This window comes from Symsagittifera roscoffensis, chromosome 4, assembly GCF_963678635.1.
Source record: "Symsagittifera roscoffensis chromosome 4, txSymRosc1.1, whole genome shotgun sequence".
NCBI lineage: Eukaryota > Metazoa > Xenacoelomorpha > Acoela > Convolutidae > Symsagittifera > Symsagittifera roscoffensis.
This window is the reverse complement of record NC_087065.1, coordinates 60,441,855-60,457,695: the sequence shown is the minus strand read 5'-3', so window position 1 is coordinate 60,457,695 and position 15,841 is coordinate 60,441,855. Positions and strand designations below refer to the sequence as shown.

Sequence of the window (15,841 nt, the reverse complement as noted above, 5' to 3'; positions counted from 1 at the left end):
TCAGCGCATGTACAGACAGATTATTGAAAGAAATTTTGATGGGCCTCAAATTTAAATCAAAATATTTTTGCAGTGGTGTTCATTTTGAAAAAATTATCTGATTAGAACAAGGTCTCACGTAAGTTATATTTTAATTTGAAATTTTTTACTCTTGAACTGATATGCGAGGAAAACGATTGAACATTTACGGAAAAAGTGATTTTTTGGTGCGTTAGGTCCATCGTTTGTCAGTTCGCCGTCCGACGAAGACACTAACGAGCTAAATCTCGGATCAGTGTCATCTGAAGTTGAAAAAGTTGTGCTAATTGCCCAGCTTACTTCGGACGAAACTCTCTTGCCAGTCGTATCGACTCTTGCTCTCACTAAAACTGACTTCGCTGCGTCTTGCTCCATGGGTGAAGTACAAATCTTGTTCAGCCTTCAAGAGGAATCGGGCCCAGACTTCTCCGAAGTTGCTGAGGATGGATCTCAAAGGACTGTCGATATCTCAAGCTTTGCTTTGTTGACATCATCGTCGTCAAATGGAAAGAAATATGCAGTCGATTTCCGCGATGCATCTGACACAGCGTTTGTGGATCTTGTCGGAATCTTGGGTGCAGATAGTGACGGACTGCCTGCGTTCAAAATTGCAATTGTGATCGATATGTCTAACCCAGCGTGTTCCGAGCCAAATCAGGTTGACAGTGGAATTACTGTTGACTTCTATGGCTGCGAGTACTGCTCAGTGAATAGTGGCGATCCAGCTTGCCGTAAGATTTTCACTTAATAAAAACTTTTTTAAATATAATTACTTGTTTTTTTTTTACATTTTTTTCTTGAACTGATTGCGTTATTAAATGTCATTCTTGCTTGAAATGATGTTCATATTTTTCAAATTTGTTCTAATGATGGCAAAGTAGAGAAAAGGATAGTTGGTTATGGTGCAAGAAGCACAGAATGCTCCGACCATAGTCTTAAGAAATACAAAAAAGTTTTTTCAAACGAGCGAAGTGTTTTCTGCATGATGTAATAGAAGAAAAACAAAAAACTAGAGCTAAGGCATATTCGACATTTATAGTAAAATAAATAAATTGGACAACAAATTTTGTTCAAAAATGACTCGCAACAAATTCGAAAACTTTATCATACTTATGTGGTTTATTTGAATTTTTGAAGTTTTGATTCCAAAAAGCGGTTAAAAACTCAAAAGCTAATTTTAATCGAGTTAAACTAAATTTTCACGGATATAAATAAAGCATTTGTAAGCTGTTATGCTATTGAAATAAGCCTGCTAGCTATCACATTATTCGCTCGAATTCAGACTAAATGTCAAATGATTTACATCTGTTTTTCTCAATATTGGGACAAGTTTTTGAAATATTTTCTTATGTTGTTTGAATCACGACTGAAATGGTTTTAATATGGCTCATCACTCGCCCCATTCCGATGAATATTTGTGGTGCCTCATTTTGCGTGGAAAACAAAAAAATAAAACACACACTAATACCAAGTTCTTCCCCAATTTTCAAAGAGTCGGAACATTGACTTCGCAAAATTATATTCCGACTATTCTCTGTGAGAAAAAAACTGCTTTGGATTTAGAATACACGACGGCTGAGTCCACGACTGCAGCATCTACTACTGGAGAGGTTACACCGACGACAGCAGGTAATATTTAACTCACGATCAATTGAGCAATTGAGGATGGTTAATCAAAATGTGTTTGTATTAACTGAATAACAACCCAAAAAATCACGTGAAAACCTTAACCCTAGGATACGTTTATTTTAAAAAAGATGCCGATACAAAAAAGTTTTTGAAAAAAAAAATCGAGACAAAATTTCAAATTTTTGCTTGAGCAATCATTGCTTCAAGGCCAGCAAATTAACCATATGCACTCTTTTGCATAAGCAATTATTGCTTCGAGGAAAGCAAATTAATCATGCATGGTTGGTGCTCTAACCTTCATCTGAATATCGAACATTGTTCTCCGGAGCACCTTAGTAATTTATTTTCATTAGTTTTCACTCTGAAAGTTTTTTTTGAGATTGATATTGTAAATTTTGGTGTTCCATAATCATTGAAGAATCTAACACATGATTTCATATGACTCAAACTATTTCAATAGTGTTACTAATAAGGTTTTTGTTGATGTTGCTGCTGATTCATTTTCAACAAGGTAGTTATTCGGACAATAAAAAAGAGCAATGCTTCAGCGGAAACAACGACAATCACGCCATGTGATCAAGACGAAATGAGCACACTACCACCACCCACTAGAACATCAACCACGTCGACGCCCTCCGGCGGAGTGAGTGAGCCTGCTGGTCCATCTGGAACTACAGGGGCTGGCGGTCCATCTGGAACTACAGGGACTGGCGGTCCATCTGGAACTACAGGGGCTGGCAGTCCATCTGGAACTACAGGGGCTGGCGGTCCATCTGGAACTACAGGGGCTGGCGGTCCATCTGGAACTACAGAGGCTGGCGGTCCATCTGGAACTACAGGGGCTGGCGGTCCATCTGGAACTACAGGGGCTGGCGGTCCATCTGGAACTACAGGGGCTGGCGGTCCATCTGGAACTACAGGGGCTGGCGGTCCATCTCAAACTACAGGGGCTGGCGGTCCATCTGGAACTACAGGGGCTGGCGGTCCATCTGGAACTACAGGGGCTGGCGGTCCATCTGGAACTACAGGGACTGGCAGTCCATCTGTAACTACTGCGGCTGGCGCTCCAGCTGGAACTACTGGAGCTGCTGGTCCATCTGTAACTACTGGGACTGGCATTCCATCCGGAACTACGGGCGCTGGTGGTCCATCCGAAACCACAGGGGCTGGCGGCCCATCTGGAACTACAGGGGCTGGCGGTACATCCGAAACTACAGGGGCTGGTGCAACATTTGGTTCATCCGGATCTACTGAGGCTGGTGCAACATCTGGTCCATCCGGATCTACTGAGGCTGGTGCAACATCTGGCCCATCCGGATCTACCGTGGCGGGCGCAACATCTGGCCCATCCGGATCTACTGAGGCTGGTGCAACATCTGGCCCATCCAAATCTACTGAAGCTGGTGCAACAACTGGCCCATCCGGATCTACCGTGTCGGGCGCAACATCTGGCCCATCGGGATCTACTGAGGCGGGTGCAACATCTGGTCCATCCGGATCTACTGAGGCTGGTGCAACATCTGGTCCATCCGGATCTACTGAGGCTGGTGCAACATCTGGTCCATCCGGATCTACTGAGGCTGGTGCAACATCTGGTCCATCCGGATCTACTGAGGCTGGTGCAACATCTGGTCCATCCGGATCTACTGAGGCTGGTGCAACATCTGGCCCATCCGGTTCTACTGAGGCTGGTGCAACATCTGGTCCATCCGGATCTACCGTGGCGGGCGCAACATCTGGTCCATCCGGATCTACTGAGGCTAGTGCAACATCTGGTCCATCTGGATCTACGGAGGCTGGTGCAACATCTGGTCCATCCGGATCTACTGAGGCTGGTGCAACATCTGGCCCATCGGGATCTACTGAGGCTGGCGCAACATCTGGCCCATCGGGATCTACTGAGGCTGGTGCAACATCTGGCCCAACCGGATCTATTGAGGCTGGTGCAACATCTGGTCCATCCGGATCTACTGAGGCTGGTGCAACATCTGGTCCATCCAGATCTACTGAGGCTGGTGCAACATCTGGTCCATCGGGATCTACTGAGGCTGGTGCAACATCTGGTCCATCCAGATCTACTGAGGCTGGTGCAACATCTGGTCCATCCGGATCTACTGAGGCTGGCGCAACATCTGGTCCATCCGGATCTACAGAAGCTGGAGCAACATCTGGTCCATCAGCAACAACTGGGATAGGCGAAACTTCAGGTCCATCGGCGACTACCGGAACGGGCGGACCTTCTGGACCATCAGGAACGACTGGAGTGGGCGGACCTTCAGGACCATCAGGAACGACTGGAGTGGGCGGACCTTCAGGAACGACTGGAGTGGGCGGACCTTCAGGACCATCAGGAACGACTGGAGTGGGCGGACCTTCAGGAACGACTGGAGTGGGCGGACCTTCAGGACCATCGGCGACTACTGGAGCGGGCGGACCTTCTGGTCCATCAGGAACGACTGGAGTGGGCGGACCTTCAGGACCATCGGCAACTACTGGAGCGGGCGTACCTTCAGGACCATCAGGAGTGACTAGAGCGGGCCAACCTTATGAGTCATCAGCAACAACTGGAGCGCAAGAGCCTTCTGTTCTTTTCGGAACCACAATCACATCTCCCGATGTTGGCTTTAACTGCGCTGAAACCAAAGGGACTATTTCATATGAGACATATGCATACGAGGTTAGCTGTTTTCTAATTAGATGGGTAGTTTTATGTGGACCACATAAGGGCATACAAAATACATGATCTTTAATGATGTTTTAGGAGGCAAGTGAAGTCATGGAAATACAGATCAATCTCGCAGGAGTGTCTGCGAGCACCGAACTGTCGATCTCTTTCACAGATGATAACGGTGACACGTTCTCGCTTTCACAGTCATCGCAGACAGAGTCCTTTTTCTCAAGTGTGCCTGGATCATCAGTAAGCATAACAAATAAATACGATTTTACTCATGCCGAGTTTTCCCCAATATTGTTTCGAAAAAAGTTGACTATAAACTGCTAATATTTTGTGCCAAAACTAAGCTCTACATATTTCCAGCACATAAACGAGCGCCACGAGATGAAATTCACTTTCAAAATAATTGAGGATTTTCAGATTTCTTAAACTGCAGCCCCCTCCCTATAATGGTACCAGTTAATATTAATCTCCTAAAAAGAACATTATAAATGGCCAACTCTATGTGGATTTTGATGTGAATGAACCTCTTTAATAACCAACCCCCCCCCCCTTTGCAATAGGGGGAGAACAGTTAAAAAGATCCGCATTTTCAATAAAGTTCACGCATATTGAGGTCGCACAGATATTATTACAAAAGTTTTGAAATTTGCTTTAAACAACAATTCATTGACGAAAATCGTCCACCGATATCAAAACCAGAAGCCCGGCTAAAAAAACTGCTCACAATTAATACCTTTATTACTATACTTAAATTCGTTGAATCTCAGTTGCATTCATAAGACTTCGCGATGTTATTTGACTCGTTTCTGGATCACCAAGAGACTATAAGTGATTATAACGCTATTTGTGACATGGTTTTCTAGTCGATTAAATTTTCGTTTCAGCCTCAGTGGTTTGATGCTGAATCCATCGAAGGAGGTTCCATTTTCTTCTCAGACGAGGGTGCTGCCATAGTCGTCAAATCAATCACAGTGGGCGTCAAGGGATGTGAAGAGGGAATTGTCGATCTGTCTCTTGTCGGATGCTACAGTATGAGATAATTAAAATTTTAGAATCGCTCCTAGATTATTAATAATCTTGATGAATAGGAAAGACTACGCTACAAATAAATAAGAAAGACTGAGCTACAATTTTAATAAATCGAAAAGACCACACTATAATTTTTAAACTGAAAAAAAAAAAAAACGCTGATAAAATTGGAAAAAGCCGCAAAATGTAATGATAAATCTTTTTGAAAGATAAGCGAATTTCAATTCAATAATAAACAATGAGAATAGCCGATTAGCAAGTGGCACAAAATGTCCCGATCATAGACTTTAAAAAAACTACAATTTTTTTTTTAAATAGTGTAGTTTTTTCTGCGTGGTGTGATAAAAGGATCTGACGTAAAACTACAATTTAGGCATATTCGACAGTCATAGTAATAGAGGCAAATTGGATACGAGTTTTTCTTTAGAAAAATGACTAGAAAAACAAAAAATAAATTAAAAAACATTTTTTGCAGAAATTTTTTTTTGCAGAAAAGGTTTGATTTTTTTTTGAAGTTTTTGATTCTAAAATGGCGCTAAAATAATCCAAAAACTTAATTTACTTGCTTGAATCTAAGTTTCCCGGGCTAAATTAAGCATAAAAAAAGCTGTTATAAGCCTGCTTGCTCGCTTTATTTGCTCGAAATTGAAATAAAAATCAAAAATTTTAAACCAGTTTTTCTCGATACTGAGAAATTTTTTTGAAATTTTTTTAATGTCGTTTGAATCACGGTTGAAAGGACTTTAAAATGATATATCACTCAACCTAGTCCGATCATTATTTGTGGTACCTGGTTTGCGTGGAAAACAAAAAGGAGAAAAAAAATAAAACACCCGAATACAAAGTTCCTCCCCATTTTCAATGGTCGGATCAATAAAAAATAAGAGGCGGTAGCGGACGTTTTTTTGGTGCGTGATTTGGTGCCCGTACAAAGACTATCCAAAACCAAAGAAGTTACTTCCCACTTTCGGCGACTGACATAATAGCTGATAGACAAGAGACACTCTTGAGAATATATATTCTGAATTTCCTTTTAACGAGATATTTCAATGTCATATTTAATTGCAGAACCCACGACAACAGTTCTATCCACCACCCCTCCTCAGCCCCCTTCCCCCTGCGAAGAGGGAATGGAGGACTTCCAGGAGGTGCAGTCGGTGTCCGATGGTGACTCAGAGGGTCTGACGAGCAGTGAGGACTGTGAAGTGGACATGGAGGACGAGGGCATGGACTACTTCGTCAAAGAGATACCTCTCTCAGAACTCTCCCAAGTCAGTGCACTGAAATTATCCATATACATTTTTCTTAATTCAGACATCTCAAAATATAGTATTTGTTGGTGCTAACTTTTACAGTTTTTTTTAGGTCGATCATTGATTTTCTGAGCTCTTTCAAATCACTATAAAGACCCTAGATTGACCAAATTTTCTGCGCCGCAGGCAACTTTTTCAAAAAATTTAAGGCCAGTCGTCCAAAAATGGATATCTCAAAATAGTACAAATGGGGGACCCTTTGGGTCGGCAAGGGGTCGAATCCCTGAGGGGGGATGGGGGGAGGGGAGGGGATAACTCGTTCGCTTCACCTATATCCGCTACTGATGCAGGATATTCGGGGAATCGCTTTAATATGCTAGGTTTATTGGTTTTTTGCAAGCGTTTTCAGATATTTTTGATTTTTTTTTTTCAGTTTTGCTACTTCCAAAAAAAAACAATTTTTAACATTATAACTCCGCCATTTAAATATGCAAAGCTAATTCTATGATCATGAAATATCGAATCGATATTTTCGATCAGTGATTTTCAAGTTCGTTGTTTTAGACCTAAAAATTTCTTCAGTGGCTCTCAATTTTTTCTTTATTGCTCTAAGACATCTGCTTGCCGAAGTCAGATAATTGCTCAAAACTTTTTTTTTCTCTTCAGTTGACCGGCATATCTATCTCGAGTGACGTGTCATACGGAGTCGACTTCAGCATGAACATCCGAGTCGTGCTCGAGACGACAGACGAAGACGGCGACCTCGTGTACTCGGAACTGAGCGAAGCGACAAATGATTTCGGAGTGCCGACACTGGTTCCGAGCGCAAAACCAAAAACTCCGGATTTCAAGAGCAAGGACGAAACTTCAGATGCTGGAATCAAGGTAAGGTTTCTAAATCACTGCGAATGTTATAAGCTGTTATAGGATTCAAGCTGTTCTATGCTATAAAGCTGATATTATTCAATATTATGTGGGATGATACAAATTCGTTACCTGTTATTTGTTCTGCTTAGTACTTTTAGACGGTATGGATTTTTTAAAAAAAAACATGCCTAAAAGGTGCAAAAAAGGTGCGTCAAGAGGGATTCGACCCCCTGTTTTCATCGTGAGACTGATTTTGTTCAGCTGTTCGGTGTGAGTGATGATGACAGTGACGGGGTCATCGAAGTTCACTTCAGTGAAGATGATGCGGAGACTTACGACGCCACAAGGGTGTTTATTGTCGTCTACCCGGACGTTGGCGTAGTCTGCGAGAAGTTCGCTTCAGCATCCTATTCGGTTCACGGATGTGGACGTTAGTTAATATAGTTTTTGCCAAATCGTATATTTTTCGTAGAAAAAATTTAAGAAATCTGACGAATTAAATCAGATGAAATCATGCTCATTTCATTTTATCGATACAAAAAAAAGATATTGCACAATTTAGTCTTTTTTCCAATACAAAGATAAGCGATGGACAAAAAATAAGACTGGATATTCTGATCATGTTTTTTTCTCGACTAGATCCTACTACAGTTGCGACAACTCTGGGTGGCTCTTCTACCACCACTAAGTTCCTCTGCTACTACAACCCAGTGGACGACCAGACAGTGGAGAAGACTGCCGATGATGTCACAGATGTGGTGGAACAACTCATCGTGCCAGAGGTCAGCAGAAATCATCTACTCCTGTCATAATGTATAAATTAATCAAACAACATAAAATGCAGTCAGAAAATTGAATCGGTAAACTGTCGTTTTTCACATTGATATTGCATTTGTTTTAGAAAACAGAAAACATCGAAATAATTTGTGCTGCAGAGACCGGAGTTTTTCTGGTTTCAGTACAAATAAACGAAATTTGAAAGTTGTTATTTTTCATTATTGCTGTGAATAAAATTTAGATCATCCAGCGCTCGAAATTAAGCCTAATTTTAAAGTTTTCTTGGTATTTTTATTCATACACGTTAGAGGTACCTTATATTAAACAATAACGCATAGTTTTTTGATGGACTAGACCGAGTACGTGATCAACGTGCAACTGTCCACTCCCCCCAAAGACCTGTCCAAGTGGAAGTTCTTCCTCAGTGGAGTGCAAGATGGACTTGAGACTGTCTGGGTTCCCACGGTGAGCGAGGAGGGCTTGTTGCTGTTCGAGGAGTTGAACCCAACAGAGGAAGAGGCCGTCACTGCTGATGTCAAGAGTGTCCTTGTAAGCTAAACTCACTTTAATGACATTGCAAGCAACAACCCTAGGCTAACACGCAGGTCGGTGGTTCCCGGGTTGAGGTACTCGACTCATGATTCGACCAAAACGGTCGAACGATGTCCGTCTTTGACTTTTTCAGTAGAACGATGTCCGTTTTCGCCTTGTTGAAACGAACTATGTCCGTTTTCGTTGCAGGTAACTATGCCGTTGGTTGCACGTAATTAATGCTAAACATTTTTGTACCTGTTAGTCCTTGGACCAGCGATACCATTTAGCTGAACTATTTTGTAAAGTAAAGGAAACAGCTTGTTTTATGGGTTGAAGTATTGCAATTGAAAAAATGGTTGATTCAATTCAAATAAAAGCTAAAAACTTTTAAAACTTACAAAAATGAAATCATATATTTTTGTTACTAACGAAAATGAAATAAGGTTATTAAAAGACCATTAAATTGGTTTTTTGTCTTTTTTCGAATCGAATTTATTTATTCAAAATTTTCTGTAAACATGACCATTTGTTAGTTAATGAAAAACAACTGATGAAGTTATTAACAAAAAGTGTAAAGAATAACCGATATCTGATATTTTGTCCAGGGTCTAACGAGTGTGGCACTTCCAGCCACAAATGAGACTGTGAGTGTGACCTTTGAACCAGAGCAGAAGTTCGACGAACTGACCTTGAAGCTGGTCACAGATGACCAACAAGAGGAGAGTGACGCATTCTCGCTAGGACTCAAACACTACACCTGTCAGAGTGAGTAACTATAAAGACTACTGCAATAGTTCAGTTCTCAAACAAGTAAACTATCCGACCATTATCCAACATTCAAGGTCAAAAACCTAATTAGTTCACACGTAGCGGATTGTCTCCTTGATAGTTTGAAGGTCTCCTTGGTTGGTTGATAGGTTAACAAAAGCGAACTCTAAGAAGCGCAGGCTCCAATCTGTTTGTTATACCCTCAGCCGTTAGGTGAGGTATATACTGTGTAATCTCGATAGTCAAAATCTATGCTTAATCGCTAACTAAGAATTGGAATACGAATAGATTGAGAGCAACTTAAATTCAGTTTAGAAAGTTAAGTCTGATTCGAATCTGACCTCGAAATCATGAGAGAGACAGAGACTCATAAATAACTATTGAATATGGTGTTAGGTTTAATAGGTACTTAATTTAGATCAGACTTCTATATAGTTCAGTTTACATAGTGTTACATAAGTATATATGGTTAGCACTTGGGATGGATGTAATGTTTTAGATAAACATAGTTCTAGTATATCCGAATGGATAACAGTTCATATTGGTATGTACTGTATCCGTATGGATAACATTCCCCTTGTTTCTTATATGATGAATACATCATATATCTTTTGAATTATCCGTAGCGTCCTTGTGTGAAGTTTTGGGGTCGTTTCCATCCAATGATAATTTCGATATCTGTTGAGTATATGCTTCCGATGATGTCTGTGGGGTTTGTGTAGTGCTCGGCTTGTTGTTATTCTCCTCGTTTGCGTATTTTCTTGTACGTTTAGTAGGTCGCTCTTGTTTTTCGTATTCCCTCTGGAAAGTCATTGAGTTTTTGGGTGGAGAGATGGATTGGAGTATTTTCATGGCATCGTTAAAGTTGTCAATGAAGGATTTGTCCGGAGAGCATGACGTTTCATTCGATCTACCTATGACGTAACGTGAACTAATCGCTCGTTGTTGGGGGTTATTTGGGCTAAGAGACGTAGTTGACGTATCTAATCCTGATGCGAAATTAGTTCGTGGGCTACTTTGTGGTGACGCCGTGTGTGTGTGTGATTTCGTTGGTGTTCTTACGGTATGTATGGGTTCATATACCGCTTCCGTTGGGCCGCCTGTACCTTCACAAGATTCTGTAACCCTCATCTGTTCTGGTGTTTTCTCCGATGATTGGCACGGTGTTTTGTCACCTGATTCGATTTCTATACACTCTATGTCTGTTGAGGATTCCTGGACAGTGATTGTCTGGCCAGTTGGTTCTGTTTTATCTTGTTGCACCGTTATGAGGCATACTTCATTAACTGGAGTGCTCTTTGTGATTGTATTGATCGGGATTGCATTACCGAATTTTAGTGCCAGGGCGCTTGTTTTGGTTCGTGTTGATCTACGGTTTGGAACTGATGATTGTGATTTTTTGCTGGCATTCGTATCTTGTGGCGGCGTGGTTTTCCGATCTACTTTTTTGGCTGGCGGCATTTGCGGTGATTGTCTCAATTCCTGGATTATTGGGTCGTCTGATGAGATGGAAATTGATGTGTCACATTCGAATTCTATGTTTTTGTTTGCCTCCTTGCGTATCTTATTCGGGCTGCCTTGACCTTTTCGGCTTGGTGACTTTAGATTTTTGGTTGACGTTTGGGTCTTTGTCGTCGGGGCTTTAGCTGTTGTTGGGATTATCCTGTGAATCCTATCATGTCCTAGTTTCCGTCTGCTGGTTGTTTGTCGAATAAGTTCCTCGACATTCTTGGGTGGTTTCCGTTTTGGGCTTGTTGTTGCTGTTGAGTTTTCCCCCCCCCCGGTTTCCATGGTCTACTGTTTTCTTCTTTGGGAATTTTGAGCCTGTTGGTTCATTCTGATTGATGTCTTTGTCTAAAATACGGGATTTTGCTCTTGGTAAGTGTTTGTATGCTACGAAATCTTTTAGTTGTGCCGGTCTACATTTACCGTACACCCTTGGGTCAGGTACAAATGCTAGTCCGTCGTGCCTTATGACCCTTGGTTGTTTTCCGTCCTCTCGAACCCATGCCGTGTGCGGGGAGTAGTTAATTATTGACCCGTTTTCAATAACTTTGAATTGTGGCCCAAATACCCCTGGATTTTTTGTTTTGCGTGCAATGGTGCCCGATTTTCGAGCTACTTGTTCAATGCGTTTTCCTAACGCCGGGTCTATAGTTTTTTGGGGTCCTTTAAATCGCTCTTTTAGGAACACCAAGGGAGCTCTTTCTATTCTATGTTTTTCCTGTTGTGTAAGCCACCGAATTGGTTTTCGTGTTCTAATATTTGCTATGTCATGTTTTGGGTTTTCTGCGAAAAAGGACCGTTTTACTTTTTGTAAATCATACGGTATATTATTAAGCGGAAGGTGCGCACCTATTGGAAACTTTCGTAGCAAGGCCTGGTCGAACAGTTCATCTTCGTCTGTGTCCGCCAGTGAGATTTGCTTCTTTGTCTCGGAGGGAGTCTGTCTATGTGGTGTTCGTCCTAGGGTTTTGCTTCTAACCGCCTGTGAGGATGGTTCCGCTGGTTCACACGATGGTTCGGGAAGGTACGTTTGCTTGTACACCACACTGAGTTCATCCTCGCTATTGGTTTCCCTATTCCAGATGGCCTCCGGCGTGAGGGCAGGTTTTGTGAGCATTTTCTCATCTAGGCACGAAAGTTTTGTATTTTCCCATGAGAGACTAGAAATTTTAGGTGTAGTGCAAATATTAGTTAGTGTTGTGTTTGGTTTACGCCCGTAGTGCGCTTCAAACGGCGTAATTTTTGTTGTTGCGTGTGGGGTAATACGTAGTGTTTTGATTAATTCCGCTACATCTGACGCTAGTTTGTACGGTGTGTTGTTTTTATCGATCTTCATTATAGAGAGACGAGTTTTCAAAGTTCGAATTAGTCTTTCTACCATTCCCATTGAGCGATGGTCATCCACTGGGGTGAATATTAACTTAATATTATTGCTCTTACAGTAGATTCTAAATTTTTTAGCCCGAAACCCTTGAGCTTGGTCGCACCTGATATTCCTTGGTACCCCTTGGTTAACCAAATGTGTTTGCATAAACCTTATGATTGTGTCTGCTTTGTTATTCGTTACCACTTTTGCGTAAGGGAATTGCGAGAATCTGTCTACCCCAACTAGAATGTACACGTCTTTATTGTTTTCGTCCGGTAGAGGTCCAGCGAAATCCAATTGGATTTCCTCGTTTGGTTCTACTACGGCGTCAAGGTTAGTATAGTGTTTTTTTCCAGATATCACCCGAAGATTCTTACCTTTGGTGCGGCACTCCTTGCAATTCTGTGCTGCCGTTACTATGTCACGATGTAGGAATGGGTACCAAATATGTTTGGCAGCTTCCAGCATACTGCCTTGTCCTGGGTGGGTCAAATGAATTGAGTCAAGAATAATCTGTCTAAGCTGCTTCGGAATTACTACTCTATCGTCATATAGCAGCACATTGTCTTGAACCGACAGACGGTTTCGCACGTTATAGAAATAAGGACCGTAACAGGCTTTTATTTGCTCCCATTTTTGGTTCCGGATCATGTTGATCAGGGGCTGGAGGTTTCTATCTCGTTTTGTTGCGGACGCAATAAATTCTACATCTAGTGCCTTTCTTAGGTTCTTTCGGAACAGTGGTACATCTTCATCCTCCATAGAGATGGCTTGGCACACCGTTTGCTCCTCAGGTGGGTCTGTCTGACATATTTGGTCCGATTTTCTTGTGAATGTGAAGCTATCTTTTGAAGGAATTATCTGGTATCGCACATCGCTAAATGACAGTGTTGATCGGCCTGGTTCATCTGATAATTCGTTCAATGATGTGATCTTAGTGGGTGGAATCGATAAATTGGTTTGTTGGCCGCTGTGGCATTTCCGCATAATTCTTTTGAAAGGGGGTAGTGACATTCCTGTCTGAAGTTGGCGACTCATTTTGTCTGTTACTGGATCGGGGGGGTGTTAACTTAGGGTACACTTGTTGATTAATAAATGATGTTTCTTCTTTCCGTGCTTTTTCTATTGAGGGCTGATTGCAACTGTATGAATTTATCGAGTAAAACTTTGAAAGAATTGGATGTGACTGAGAGAGATTTGAGTAATTTGAAATTTTTGAGTGTGAAAGAGAGTGACTGTTTGTTAGAGAATGATCGTTAACAGCGCACTGTGTTTCTTTTGTATGCGAATTTGAACGATTAGAGTTTTCGTTCCGGTCGAGCTGTGCTGTGTGTTTAAATCCGTTTGGATTTTCGTTCATTTCGATATTAGCTATAGTGCTGTCTTGAAATTCCAGGCAAGAAATGAAATCATCAATAAGTGCGACCACGAAATGTTCATCCCAATATGCGGGTGGTTGTGGTTTTCCTACCGGATGGCGCGAAATATAATCTATTAAGCCCATTTTACTGCCGGAAAGGTGTTTGATGTCAAAATCAAATGGAATAAGACGGTCAATCCATCTAGTTAGGCGACTTTGATATGTTTTATTACTTTTATTACTATTTAGGGCACTGCCAGAGCTTGATGGTCCGTAATTAGTGTGAATCGGCGGCCATACAGATAGTATTTAAAATGATCAATAGCCCATACTGCCGCTAGGAGTTCCAATTCATTTACCGAATATTTGTTTTCACATGCGTTTAGAAATCTGGACGCGTACGCTACCGTAGCCCATCCGTCGGGCGTTTCTTGTTCGAGAGCAGCTCCAATACCCTCGCGGCTGGCGTCACAGACTACTCATGTTTCTCGGTTACTCACGAAATGACGATTTTCTGTGATGTTTCGCACCGCTGTCAGAATTGTTTGAAATGCCTCTTCATGTTTTTCATTCCACATAAAATGGAATTTAGAAGAAGAAGATAAGAGTGGCCTCAATGGTGTGCACAGTTGTGCTAGGTTTGGTATAAATTTATTTAGATGATGAATTGAACCCATAAAACTTTTGAGTTGTTTGAAAGTTTTAGGGTGTTGTAGATTTGTGATCGCCTCAGTTTTCTTGTGTAATGGTATTGTCCCGTATTCATTTATGATGAATCCCAGCCATTCGACCTCTTTACATCCGAATTTGCATTTGTTTAAGGAAATCGCCATATTTTCTTGATCCAGTTTATCTAATACCTTTTTTAGTTTGTTAGTGTGTTGTTCTTTCGTTCCGTGCGATATAATTAATATATCATCTAGAAACGCGAAAGTATCTTTTTCGTTGTTTAACGTCAGATCAATGGCTTTTTGGAATTCTGCGGGCATGTCCGTGAGCCCGTAAAATCCTGTTTGGAACTGATATGTTCCCGTCGCTTGTCCACCAATTATACTAAAGTTACACTGCGTTTTAGTTTTTTCATCTAATTTTAATTGGCTATAAGCATATCGGAGGTCAATGGTAGAAAAATATGTTGTACCTGGTTTTCCAGTACCCTCTTGAGCTGATTGTGCCACATTATCGAGCAGGACGTCGATGTTAGGCATCTGGTACTTGTTTTTATGTATCGCTTTGTTGATTTGTTTTGAGTCTATTGCTAATTTTATTGAATAATCTTTCTTGACCGTTATTACGATTGGACTAATAAATTGTTTGTCGCTACAGCTGTCGAGTTTCATGATATGGCCTTGGTCTATCAAGGATTTTAGTTCTTGTTCAACCTTTTCTTGAATATGAATCGGGATCCGGCGTCCTTTTTGTTGCAGTGCTTTGAAGTCATGTAGGAATTTGGTATGAACTACGTGGTTTTTTGACCAACCAATGCGTGTGCACAACCCCGGGTATGTTGATTTAACCCAATTTGTGATGGCCGTGTCCGATTGATATGGTTCTGTAATGTAATTGATTGACTTACCAGTTGGTTTTTCTTGTTGAAGATGAATGCCTAGTTGTGGTAGCAAATTTCGACCCAAGATCTTTGCCCGTTTATCATCCAGCACCACAAATGGCGCCGTGTTGATTGTCCACCCTCCTGATTCTATAGGGGCAATCAGCCTGCCGAACGCGGGAATTTTGTAACCATTGTAGCATACCATTCTATTAGCCTCGTCATTTTGATTGAGTTGAATACGACGAGCTCGTGGCACCGTATTTTCCAAAATGGCCGCTGTTTTGTTATTTACAAACGATGTTGGAGATCCTGTGTCTGCAATGAAGGTAATATTGTGTTTCCCAATTCTGACTCGGATGAGATGTCCTATTAAGTCGTTTGTTGATAAATTTCCTGCCGTTTCCTCTTCGAAATGTACAGCATTTACGCTATTGTCCTCTGGATGTATGAGCTCCCACCCCGGAGCGACGTCCCCTGCTTGGAGGTAGTCAACATACGCCGCTAT

General features: G+C 41.6%; 1 protein-coding gene across 1 annotated transcript in view; it reads left to right on the top strand.

Annotated features, from left to right (window-relative positions):
- The window catches only part of LOC134844967 (mucin-3B-like), a 121,807-nt gene that overhangs the window by 53,150 nt on the left and 52,816 nt on the right, over positions 1 to 15,841 (top strand). The window contains exons 41-51 of the mRNA XM_063861795.1: positions 216 to 749; positions 1,582 to 1,647; positions 2,196 to 4,324; positions 4,409 to 4,564; positions 5,209 to 5,353; positions 6,422 to 6,624; positions 7,273 to 7,491; positions 7,735 to 7,903; positions 8,113 to 8,255; positions 8,605 to 8,799; positions 9,390 to 9,549. Coding sequence (XP_063717865.1) covers positions 216 to 749; positions 1,582 to 1,647; positions 2,196 to 4,324; positions 4,409 to 4,564; positions 5,209 to 5,353; positions 6,422 to 6,624; positions 7,273 to 7,491; positions 7,735 to 7,903; positions 8,113 to 8,255; positions 8,605 to 8,799; positions 9,390 to 9,549 — 4,119 coding nt within the window. The remainder of the gene's footprint in view (positions 1 to 215; positions 750 to 1,581; positions 1,648 to 2,195; positions 4,325 to 4,408; positions 4,565 to 5,208; positions 5,354 to 6,421; positions 6,625 to 7,272; positions 7,492 to 7,734; positions 7,904 to 8,112; positions 8,256 to 8,604; positions 8,800 to 9,389; positions 9,550 to 15,841) is intronic.